This window comes from Rhynchophorus ferrugineus, unplaced genomic scaffold (assembly GCF_030347505.1).
Source record: "Rhynchophorus ferrugineus isolate W39M unplaced genomic scaffold, kcgeb_rfMv2 rfM3, whole genome shotgun sequence".
NCBI lineage: Eukaryota > Metazoa > Arthropoda > Insecta > Coleoptera > Curculionidae > Rhynchophorus > Rhynchophorus ferrugineus.
In genome coordinates, this window is record NW_027472582.1 from 66,293,903 (window position 1) to 66,307,323 (window position 13,421).

At 32.5% G+C, this 13,421-nt stretch overlaps 1 protein-coding gene across 1 annotated transcript in view; it reads left to right on the plus strand.

Moving 5' to 3' along the window:
- The first annotated feature begins 728 nt into the window (after positions 1–728).
- LOC143193186 (insulin-like growth factor 2 mRNA-binding protein 3-A) overlaps positions 729–13,421 on the plus strand; it is a 36,819-nt gene continuing 24,126 nt past the window's right edge. The window contains exons 1-3 of the mRNA XM_076399212.1: positions 729–1,044; positions 4,819–4,879; positions 10,319–10,363. Coding sequence (XP_076255327.1) covers positions 840–1,044; positions 4,819–4,879; positions 10,319–10,363 — 311 coding nt within the window. The 5' untranslated portion in view covers positions 729–839. The remainder of the gene's footprint in view (positions 1,045–4,818; positions 4,880–10,318; positions 10,364–13,421) is intronic.

Consider the following 13,421-nt stretch of genomic DNA (forward strand, 5'->3'; position numbering starts at 1 on the left):
ACAACCTAAGATCTCCTACAAAATTTCAGTCATCTTTTTACCTCCAGCGCTCTAATTACTTAGAAGCACACTGAGAACATAATTACGGATGTGCCCATATTTCTACGTTTTGTATTTAACTTTTATTCAAAACTTGTTAAATCGATGTCTTTTAATATTATGATATGATTTTTTAAAAAATTTTTTCAATAACACTGTATAAATATAAATTAATATCAAGTTAACGTATATAATAAATTTCGAATATGAATTAATTATTAATGAGAACTGATATTTAAAACCAGTTTTTTCTAGTACAGGAGTTCATCAATTTTAATTTTTGTTAATTGATAAATTGTGGTGAAACTTAATTTATAAATTTTATATTAAACGATAAACCTTATACCGATATTACATTTTTTAATTAACAATTAATTATTATTTTGAAACTTTCTGTTCTTTAATAAACAAACTTATCAATTGAAGGTATTTCATTCATAAAACAACTATTAAAATATTTTATAAAAAATATATTTACATTTTATCAATTATATATTTTATCTATTATAACTGATATATCTAATAACCAAGTAATGGCATATATATGACACACGTGTCAAACTTCCTGAAATTGTTATTTAATTGAACTGTAAAAATACGATGTGAACCAATAAACCCCCAAACCGAAAACGTTGGATATATCCAAGAGGGCCTATGTCAGGCACGCGTCAACGAGCGTAAATGACAGCGCGGCACTTTCACGAAAGTCGAAACTGTCAGTGTTGTCAAGAAGTTTTACGTACGAGTTGTTGTTGCGACAGGTGAACTAATATTTCGAGCCTGATCCGGATATTTCAATCATGTCTGTGACTAAAATTCCCCCCATAACCATGAGCAAGTTATACGTAGGGAATTTGCCTACGGAAACTAACGAGAACTCACTTCGGCAACTGTTCGTCGAACAGAACCTTTCGTGCACCAATATTTTAATTAAACGTGGCGGATACGCTTTCGTTGATTGTCCCGATCAATCCTCCGCCGATAAGGCGATCGATAAATTGAATGGTAAGCGAAACATTATAATAATAAACTAAACACACGTTACATACCTCTGGAACATCATATCTACGCCAACAGCCAAATGTCACTTTACAGTTTACTGTAATGATATCATGAAGAAAGCAAGCCTAATTTTTACTTAATTTATGGTCTAATTTTGCCAAATCACGTGAAACTTGACATAAAATTTGACACATAACCTATATTAGAGGACAATCTAAAAATTCCTTTATTTTGATTTTTCGAATAGTGTATTTGTTATTTATAACCATAATATTAAGTACGAATTATTTAAAAATAGAAATCAATATCTTAAGTTAAATGTCCTTTTTAATTTAATTTAAGTAATATATTATTACTATGCTGTATACCAGCATTTATTCTGACATATAGTTTATTTTTTAGAAAATACTATAATTGTAAAAGTTTTAATTGATATTTCAAATATTATTAACCTAATTATTACTTAGTTATCCTAACTGTTGTTTTCCTTTAGTAATAACTAACGACCCGCCCCGGCTTCGCACGGGTGCAATGCTGATACTAAATTAAGTACACTACAGAAAAAATATGAACGTTGTATATAAAAATATAGCGGCCCGCTCCGACTTTGCACGGGCATAAAATATATATGCCTATGTCACTCAATGAAAACATGATTAAAATCGATCCAGTATTTTTGGTTCATTCATTACTGCCCTTGGCCTGCACGCATTAAATTTGGAGTAAAACAATTCCTCTTCCCCTATACTTACTATGAAGATTTCCTGCTATCTTTGGAATATCTAAATTCATACAATTTTTATTACATTACACATTTTTAAACGCAAATTTTAAATTTGTAATATCTCCGAAAATATTTGTTTAATTTACATGCTGTAAGGAACCATATTGATCTATATTAATTGCACACTGTATTTAAGGTACTTAATTCGATAAGGATTAATGCCGTATTGCTTAAAATAGCTTCGTAAATAAGCCATTTTCTCACGTAAAAAGTAAACAATAAAAATGGTTAATGTGGGTTATCCCTAAAAGATAAACATATACCATCGCGGACTTTTTTGTAGACCTTTTTATGGTGTACAATACTGTAGTACATTAATTTGATCTAACTCGTAGGGTTAGGCAGCGTTTTTGCTAATTGCTAAATAAGCCTAAAAAAATAGGTTAATTTACGACATCACGTTAGAAACCTCTAAAATTAGCAATGTTGCCTTAGTATATTATGCATGTATTATACATATAAACCTTCCTCTTGAATCACTCTATCTATTGAAAAAAACCGCATCAAAATCCGTTGCGTAGTTTTAAAGATTTAAGCGCACATAGGGATATAGGGACAGAAAAGGCGACTTTGTTTTATACTATGTAGTGATTTATTATTTTTAATTTATTTAGTTTACATATTATTGTGTTAAATTCATTGATAATTTGTAAACTCTACTTAATAAACATATCAAGACAAGATGGCCTACACTGCCTCCTTTCAAAATGATATTGCTTAAACATAATGTATATAACACTGTATACTGAATATTTTTATCATTATGGGGTAATTAATATATCAAACATAATTTTTCTAGACAATTTGCTAAAATAATAATAAATTACATGGTAAAACTGACAAAACAGGAATAAACTTCATCTAAAATGAAACATTCATATAAGATAATGTTATATTATGTTGTAGCTGAGCGTTTATATGCTGTATTATTAACTGCTCTTTAGAGTTCAGTAATGGGGCGCTTTCTAGCTACATCCGGTTTTATTGAATACGAAATGCCAACGTTCTCGATTCAAATGGGTTAGCCTGTGGTTTACTCTTTTCAGAGCTCGATATCACGAAGGAATTGACAATGTTTGGATCGTAAACATCAAGGGATCTAATAATTTTCTTGTTCCATGTTATTTTATAAACATTTATGATATATAAAAATAACTAAATATAGGAAACAACTTATATGAGTGTGCGAAAAGGTACTTTATTGACGTTAATTTAACCCATTTAATAATTTCATGTTCATATACGAGATGTGTTGGTAATTACATTGCAGAACTTATAACAGATTTCACTAGCGATAAGTATTCAATGCAATTTTACTCTACAATTTCTTAGTGGAAAAATAATTTAATTATAATAAAAGTTATAGTTATAAATCGCTGGCTACTGTTAGATATTATTGATAAGGTCTAAGATAATCAGACCTTTTAATGGTTTAAGTAAAATGGCATGAAGCTTTCGAGATATTAAATCAATCGAAAAATTTGTCCAATTCCACGTCACTCTGTACATTCTTCGGATCATTTTTTATATATCAAATTAAAATTGAATACTTTTAAAATCCACAAATTACTTACTGCCTTTTCTTATCTAATTTCTATCTAAGTTATGACTAATAGGACTTTATTAAACAAAAACATTGAAGTACAATAGGTTTTGCGAGATGTTACAAACTAGTTCTAACACCTCATATATATTTGTATAAAAAACATATTTTTTCTATAAAATATAATTGATTTAGTTGACTTTACGATATAAAACAAGATAATGAATTATAATTAGCTCGAGATATATCCGTATATATAAAATTCTTAATAAAAGATGTTGTCTCTCTAGAGAGCTAGATCTAAACATATATATTGATCTCTAGAATGATTATTTAAAAGTGCCAAAAAAATCATATGTCTCATGCGTTCTTCGGCAATACCTTACCAATAATCCAACGGACAATTCGGTATCCGTGCGAAACACTCAAGCCTTCATCAAGCTGCAAGGCATTAAGAAAAGGTCGAGATACTGGAGCCATCTTTTTAGATGTTTCCAAAGCTTTCGATCAAGTATGGCACAACAGTCTAATATTCAATGCGAAACAGCTTGATCTACCGAATGACCCTGATAGATTTCCAATTGGACGATTGATCCTTTCGAGTGAGAATGTTTAACGTTTACATGGTTGATTTCTCACTCCACAAACATTCCCACACAGCATTTTATCCAGATGATACAGCTTTCTTTACCACTTATTAGAGTCCCAACGCCATCCGCGACATACTTCAAGTCCAGCTGAACCAGGCGATTGCGTGGTACAAATTTTGGCGGCTGCAGATAAACCCGAGCAAAAGTCAGGCTATTCTGTTTCGCCGCAAGAAGGACTTCCCCACTTATCGCCTCCAAATTGATAAAGTCCCTATCTATACTCTGGCTTCAGAAGGTCCATTCTGCCTCTATGGAGCACAGGTGTAGTACAGACACGTTTCTGAGAGATAATTTGCTTGCTCCAAGTGTTTCAATCCAAAAAATTACTCAATGTGTTACTCAGTGCCCCATGGTTTATGAGGAACGTCAACACTCCCTCCACTCACAACACTCACACAGGTTCTCCCTAGGCGCCTTAGAATACGACATCTCGATAAAATCCCTACCCATCCACAAACCCCGGTAAATAGCCAAGTACGACAATACCAGTCATAAACCAGGGTCTCTGTCGCCCGCAAAACACTTCACTGTCCTGAAGCCGAAGCGACATCAACGAAAGACTATTTAGTCCTAGCTGGTCATTCTATTAATCATATCATATAGGATGGTATTATATGATACACTGTCACTGAATATATTAATATTGCCATCAAGGTGTAGTCTCTCGACTATGACAAGTAACACATTATTTTTAAATCGCTTTGTTGAATTAGCGCTCTATTGCACAAAATTTAAGAAAAACTCACGTAATATAAATAAAATTCCCCTACATACTAGTAAAATTGTATTTTTTATTTCAGGTTTCAATTTTCATGGATCTCCATTAGTGGTCGAACCTTCAGTTGCATCTGGAAAACGAAGGTAACAATTATTCTCTTTAATTTACTTGTTTATTTTGCCGGTATGTCTCGAGACAAACCAATCAATCATTATGACACAAAAAAGTTATTATTCTTTGTCATTTCCTTAATTGTTTGATCGTACAACCGTAATATGTAGGAACAACAATCTAATATTGCACGGCGATACTGATAATTTGAAAATATTTAATTTAAACAAATATTATTTTATTAAATATATTTTAAAGTTTAGTAGTATTATGAAAATCTATTATTAATAGTAATATTAAACCTATTATATAGATACAGATATTATAGTATTATTATGCATGGTATTGCCACATTGGCAGAGAGATGGGAAAATATGAAAATGTTTTTATTAATATATATTGATGAAAATTGCATTTATCACTTTGACTGAGATTAAAGCTCCTGGTTCTGACTTTATTATCGGGACAACATTAAGAGAACTTCCAAGAAAAGCGTTAATTAAGATTACCGACATAGTAAATTCTTCATTCAGACTACAATATGTACCACAACTACGGAAGGTGGCTGAAGAAATTCAGATTCCACGACTGATCAGGTTCATAGAATCAGCACAATGTCACAAAAAAATTACTCGAAGAATATAAAGTTTGTTCTGAAATATTTTTAGATGTTTCTCTAGCTTTCGAAGCATTTTGGCATGAGGGTTTAAAGCACAAGATTAAAATAATTCTATCTAACCAATATTTATATATAAAATGTTGGAATCATATATAACTGACCGATACTTCAGAGACAAACAAGAAGATGGATGCTGGTAAATACAAGCAGGTGTGCCATAGAAAAGTGTATTGAGACTAGTCCTTTATCACCTTTACACTCGAGATTTACCTACATTCAATGAAAATGTTGTTACATTTGCAGATGATACTGCAATCCTATTCATTGGAGATAACAATCAACTATTAGAGAAAGTTACAAACAATCATTACGAAATACAATGCTGTAATAAATAAAATAAAAATAAATCAGTGCATATCAATTACAAGTATATATAGATGAGCAAATATTCTCCCATGGAAATTCAGCCAAATAGCTCGGCATGAGACTTGTTAATCTCAGATGAAAGTCACATGATAAGAAGAACTGTGAAGAACCGAAGCTGAAGTACGAAAAATGTGCCGGTTATTGTGTGTATATTCAACTCAGTCAGTATATAATAAACTTTTGCTTTACCAACAAGTATTGAAACCAGTGTGGACTTATGGTGTTTACCTCTTGTGTTATACCAGATCAAACAATACAAATATCATACAAAGATTCCAAAACAAGGTACGGTGGGATATTGTTGATGTCCTATGGTACGTTCGTCCTCAAGACCTTAAGAAACACTACTGTTGCAACATATGCTGACGATATCGCGGTTTTATCACACGGGGATCCAATATCAGCCACAAGAAACCTCCAACTTCATCTTAACAAAGTCGAATTGTGGCTGAAAACGTGACGTATCAAGGCAAATGAGACAAAATCTACCCATATGGCATTCACCCTGCGTAGAAGAACATGTCCCTCGGTAAAATTAAATAATCATGAACTTTCACAAGCATACAACGTTAAATATCTGGGAATGCATTTTGATCGACGTTTGACATGGAAAAAAAGATATAGTGACAACACGCAAATAGCTTGGGCTTAAACTAAATCAAATGTACTGTCTGATAGGGTGTAAATCTAAATTATCATTAGATAACAAGGTTTTGCTGTATAAGTCAATACTTAAGCCCATTTGGATCTATGGTATTGAACTGTGGCGTACTACTAGCACATACATATCTTCCAGAGGTCCCAAAATAAAGTGCTAAGTGCTAGTCCGAAGTACTCTGAAATACTATTAGTGCATCCCAATGCACTCGCCAAACAGTTAAATGTACGCGATGGCAGTAAAGTGCGTAGGCTCAAACGCAAACTACCATACGAACTAATGAATAGATGTGAGAATGAATGAATAGAATAGAGTGAGATTTAATAATCTCTAGAATAAGCTCGAATAGTTTTTAGAATAAGTTAGAATACACTTTAAAATAAATTAGAATGGTATCTAGAATAAGATTTAGATTATTGTTATTGTACGGTAGGTCACTTACTGAAGTGATCTTCTATTCATATAGATAGATTGCCCACGAGCAGATTTTTGGCGTTCTAGGAGGTTAATAAAAAAAACTTTACTTTAATCCATATTTCTCACCTAAAATATACATTGCAAAAACAATAAATACACCACGCTGGTTAAAATAGTAATTTATTTACCTATATTTTTAAATAAAATTGCATCGTTCAGCTATTCTTGTCTGCTTGATTTCGACGTATTTCGTTTTATTGTAATTTATTTATTTGTAGCGCATATTATACACATATTTTACGTCTCCAGGTGACCACATTTTCCTTAAAAAGGAAGGCAAAATTTTCGCTAAGCCGATTTGTATACAGATTACAAAAATTATTTAGTTACATCGATTTCTGAACATGCCGCTATCAAAGAATAAACATGATGCGGAAGTGCTCGGGGAAATGAAATGTAACAATATGAACGCTCGTTACGTTATTGAATTATTTACGTGTGATATCGTATTGACCAGAACATATTGAGCTACACCTTCCAAAAATTAATCAGAGTGTGTAAAACGAGCTGGGTGTGTGTGTACATATATTTTATGGCACAGGTCACTGTGGCGAATTGGTCGTTCCACTACGTGGACTAATTTTTGGGGCATCTGCACAGTGCCCAATCTACGTGCAGCAGGTGTCGACCAATTGTTAGATACTAGTTTGGATAATAGTTGTTATTAACTGAATGCGTTTCTAATCTTGGCCTGTCGGCGTGTCTAGATAGGCTCGAATAAATTAAAATTGTTAATTATCGGCCGAATATTTGCGAGTTAATTCGCGGAATCGAAAATTTGCTTTATTCAAATGATATAGGGCGGAAAATGTTTTTTCAACAGGTGGCGTTTTGACGATGGACTGTAAGAAATAAATTAGTCATGTCGGTTGGATGGTAGGTAATTTCCAACACAAGACGTTAGATAAATTATTCAACGCGGGACACGAAATAAAAACAGAATTTCCATAGTCGAATTTCGAAATTCATAGAACATTCCTGAATCTGATGGCTGGCGCCATTTTCTGGTCTTTAATTAACCGCGATCCTTTAATGGGTACATTGTTCTAATACTGTAAATTAGATTGAAATATCATTGGTGAAAATGCGAAGTATGAATGTAAACAACTGTTAAACAACTTATCTTAACTATTAAAACCGATGCTTTCAACGTGTTTCTACATAAAGAAATAGCTTTTCCTTTGGTAATACTGAGTGCAAGCAGACGTTAATGCATTTTCTACATTCAATAATTTTGTTACTGCCCTGTAATATAGAGACGTCTCACAACCTTTTGACCAGGTATGGCATTTGGGATTAATCTACGAAATGGGCAAATTGCTATCGCGGAATTACTTTCGACTGTTGGAATAATTTATTTTCAAAAGTAAATATAGAGTCCCACATGAAGAGATATTCTTAACACTTAAACCTATGCGGGCTGGAATTCCCCAGGATTGTTTTGGGAGCACTCCTGTATCTGCTCTCTACCGCTGATATTCCAACAACAACAAAAACAGTACTTGGAACATTTGCCCATCTCTGCCTAAGGCTCTAGAGAAAGTTTAAGTAGCGGGAAAGTACAGCCTAATAGCAGCAGACCAAAACCTAATTATATCACATGACGGATGTCCGATTCCTCAAGCAGAATCAGCTAACTACCTCGGCATACATCTCAATGGTAAGTTAAATTGGAAACATCATAAAGCCACTTTTGACCTATGGGGTGCAAATATGGGTTTGCACTAAAAATTCAAATCAACTGGTCATCCAACGCAGCCAAATTAATGTTCTATGATTAATTACCAATGCTTATCGCTACGTAACCAGCGAAGAGCTGCTTGATGACCTCGGAATCCAATGTATACGCTTAGTGGTCCAAGATTTCGCCTTAAAACAAAATGTTAAAAACGTGTCTTAAAACATGAAATAAGGTTGTTAAATCATAGCAACATGGAAAAGTGGGATTACTAAGATTTTATCAGAAAACATTTCAAAATATATACAGAAGACCTGTAAAATATCCTTCTACGGCTAAACTCTTCTTTTAATGAAGATAGTCTTCCACTAAATGTTTTCATGAATGTTGAAATTCGTATTATTTTTGAACTGTACGAGCTAGAGGATTATGTTAATAGAAAATTATTCTTTCTCGTGTAAATCGGATATTTTTTCAAGAATTTTTGTATGTAACTACTCCAAAATATTCTATCTAATTGGTTCATAACGATAATAATTGAATTTGTTTTACCATTTTGGGTGTAAACTACGAACAAAAGTCCGTTGGTATACCCAAAAGGTTTTGACCGAATTTTGAAGACGAATGCGCTTGGAAACTAAAAATTCAGTACACATTAGCACTTAGATTGTTGCTTGGATTTAGGATCGTAGTACGGTGTCAGACCCAAGTCTCATCTGTAATAATCAAACGATGACCTACAATTTTGATTATATTCTTGTAAAAGTTGAAATGTTAAAGTGACGAAACATGTATAATGTGCAATTAATACAAATTCTGATATTATTTTTTATTTTACAAGGTGGCTTTTGGAAGCAAATTAACGAAGTAAATGTCTGAGAATGTGGGATTATTTCATTATTATATTAATTTTAATTGCCTCAATGTTGCTATAGCATCTTATATTTACTCGTAAATATTCTCATTTTTTCGAATATGTACAGATCAAATAAATTCAACTACTAAATAAATCAAATAGTGGAAAATCTGAAAAATAGTTGATAATTAATAGCAGACTAATTCGGCACATGTCTCTAAAAAATCATATATATTTTAAAACAATCAAATATTTGCTAAAATTCAATAAATTAATAGATATGTGTAAGAATCCAGCTAAATAAATAATTGGAATTAACGTTGGTCAACATATATTTGCTTCAATAGTTAAAAGGTGTCGACAAAAGTTTTACCACATTTGTAGCAGAAAAATACTCCCACAAAATCTAATCTATCAGAACATAGTAACTCACTTTTCAATTATACAACGATTATATTTTGATAGCTGTATCCTATACCATTCCGATAATGTTCTACAGTTAAATTAATGTTACAAGGTTGAATCAGTTATCTTCCTCAGTTATAAACAAATTTACCTATAAGTCGATTAATCTAAATCTAGTTAGCAGTTATACGTGCCAGATATAATTCTAATCTTTGTGGGAACATAGGAAATTTTTCATTGTTATCCAAATATTCCCACAATTTTTATCAAATTTCTTATCGAAAGCTAGAGTTTTATAAATGCAGCTTCATAAAATAAATCAGATATTAATTATTTATTATTATTATTTTAGGGGTTTGCCTGACACGCCACCAATGCAAGTTGGAAATGTTTGGATGTAAGTAATTTTAAACTTAAATTAGAGTTAGTAAATGTGATATTTATTATTTATCATAAAAGTATTTTTTGTATATACAATATAATTATCAAATTTGACTCGAATTAAGAATAAACAAGTATTTTTTAATATTAGAAATGCCAAAAATTTTAATTTTAGTACTGATTAGGTCAATGTAGTCAATGTACGATCAATGTAGAATATGAAGAACGTCTATACGATGAAGAAGTAGCTACCTTGCAGTAGTAGTCAAACAATTGTATATATTGTATATATGATGAAAGAGAACCAGATATTTAGAACAAGATGGTTACTAAATGATATTATAAACAAATGTATCAAAATACCTTTGAAACAGAAATCGTACAATAACTAAATTTTTAGAGGCTATTTTTGTGAATAGTAATTGCTTCTTTTAATAGTAGATTATCTAATGATCACGCCAAAGTGATGAAAGAAATTGAAATTGTTACACACATAATCACAATTATAACCTGAATGTCAAATACAACAGAGCGTCAAGCACATCCTTCTGGACTATGGAAAGCTTGAAGTACTGAGACAGCAACTTGGGATGCCAAGGTCATTAGAGCAACTGGTCCAACCCAAGCATTTGGACATGCTTATCAACTTTTTAACGGTCGCGGGATTGATACAGCTCCGTGAATCTCCTCTCCTGCAATTAATATTGTTTATTATTTTAACTTAACTTAATGTCATTATTTTACATACTTTATTTAAAAACTACATTGTAACTCGACCCTAAATAGCTCAAGAGGCTGATGGGCTTTTAAAATAATAAATAAATTAATTAATTAAAAAAAATTATAACCTAAAATATCTATATAACAGGTCAATTGAAAAGTCCCCGGCCTACCATAATAAAACACATTTTTTTTGGCAAAATTAGTTTTTTTTATTCAACATAATTCCCTTCAAGAATGATACACTAATTATAGCGACTCTCCAACTTCTCGATACCATTTTTGTAGTACCATTTGTTATTTTGATTCAAAATAAGCCTCAGTTTCGGCGATCATCTCTTCATTAGACGAAAATGTCTTCCTAGCGAGCATTCTTTTGAGATCTGAGAACAGGAACTGGTCGCTGGGGGCCAGATCTGGAGAATACGGTGGATGAGGAAACAATTCAAAGCTCAATTCATGGATTTTTGCCATCGTTCTCATCACGTGGCACGGTGCATTGTCTTGGTGAAGCAGCACTTTCTTTTTCTTCAAATGCGGCTGTTTTTCGACGATTTCGCCCTTCAAACGGTCCAATAACGTTATGTAATAGTCGCTGTTGATAGTCCTTCCTTTTTCAAGGTAGTAAATGAAAATTATTCCATGCGCATCCCAAAATACTGACGCTAAAACCTTGTCAGCCCACTATGGCGTTTTCCCACGATTTGGAACGGGTTCATCGTATGCAGTCCACTCGGATGATTGTCAATTGGACTTCGGAGTGAAATGGTGGAGCCATGTTCCATCCATTGTCACATATCGACGCAAAACTCGGGTTTATTACATCATCCTCAAACACTCCTCCGAATCATCAACCCGTCGTTGTTTTTGGTCAAAAGTGAGCTCGCGCGGCACCCACTTTGCAGAGAGCTTTCTCATATCCAAATATTCGTGAATGACATGATGTAAACGTTCAGTTAACATCTTTAGAGTGTCTGCTATTTCATTCAATTTCAATCTGTCATTCAAAATCATTTTGTGGATTTTTTAAAAGTTTTCGTCGTTAACAACCTCTTTTGGGCGTCCACTACGTTCACCGTCTTCGGTTCTCATTTCACCACGTCTAAACTTAGAAAACCAATCCTTGATGGTTGCTTAAACTGTATTTTTTCCTTTCGAAAAGCAATATTTTCTTATGTTTTTTATAATCACGCGAAATTCCTTTTTATCAATTTTATTCACAATAATAAAAGTTGCTTCACTCAAAATGCTATAATTCACAAACTAATAATCCGACAACTGTCAAATTTAAACACGCATCTTTGAGAGTTAAGGCTAACTAAAAAACATATGGATTTTTTTATAATAGCGCCATCTATGTGTCAGGCCAGTTAATATCTGTGTTGACCTGTTATAGATAGCAATGAATATTAGTAATCATGGATATTAGATCGCTCTCTGTGGTCTTAATTCTGTTCTCCGTGGCCTTTTGGGACTTATTGTTATATATTCCACGTAAGCTAGATTTTTCGTAAAAGTATGTGAAGACACATTTTGTACTTCACCCTTCAATAGATAAAAAGGTTTAAGTTAATTTAATCCACAACTCTGAATGTGTTGTTCGAATATATATATTGATTTCTGCATCATAACACAATAGAAAAATGCTAAATTTTCTTTAAGCATCACATTTGTACTACTGTGAGCTGAAAACTGTAACAGGGTACAAACTCGAAAAAGCTTCTTAGCAGGAGCGCTTCTCAGCATATTAGAGAATCAAAAACTTCTCCAGCTTGGCTATTTAAAATTATTGATTTAACGGAAGATGCCACTTTCATCTACGGTACTAATAATCCCAAATATTTCAACACTTAACAATTTAAAATGAAATTTCAATGACAAATTTAAAATGAGTAAACTTTGATATATTTCATAATTTATTTGATTATGTAAATCAATAACGAGTAGGGTGGTTAATTTTTTTTGTCAAACAAGAGCATGACAATTTAATACATTTAAGTAGTTCATAATCCAGAGAAAATAAATAAACTAACACAATCCCATATTGATTAAATTCTGAATTTGATCGTGGAAAATATAAATTGGTATTTCAATTTAACTGAATTATTAGACTGGCGCTAAAACGGGGTAAAATTTAAAACGACTCCCCCCTTCTATCCGACCATTGAACTGTTCACGTTTCGTTTTTTATTCACGACATTTTGTTACTTACGCTTTCTGTCTAGACGCAATTTTGAACAGTTCATGGGCCTATCAGAACGATATTTGTACAGAAAACGCTAACGTTTCGTTCGTTGATTTGCATAATTAGTTTATTTTTGCCTGGAAAATACAAATTTTGATTGAAAGATATT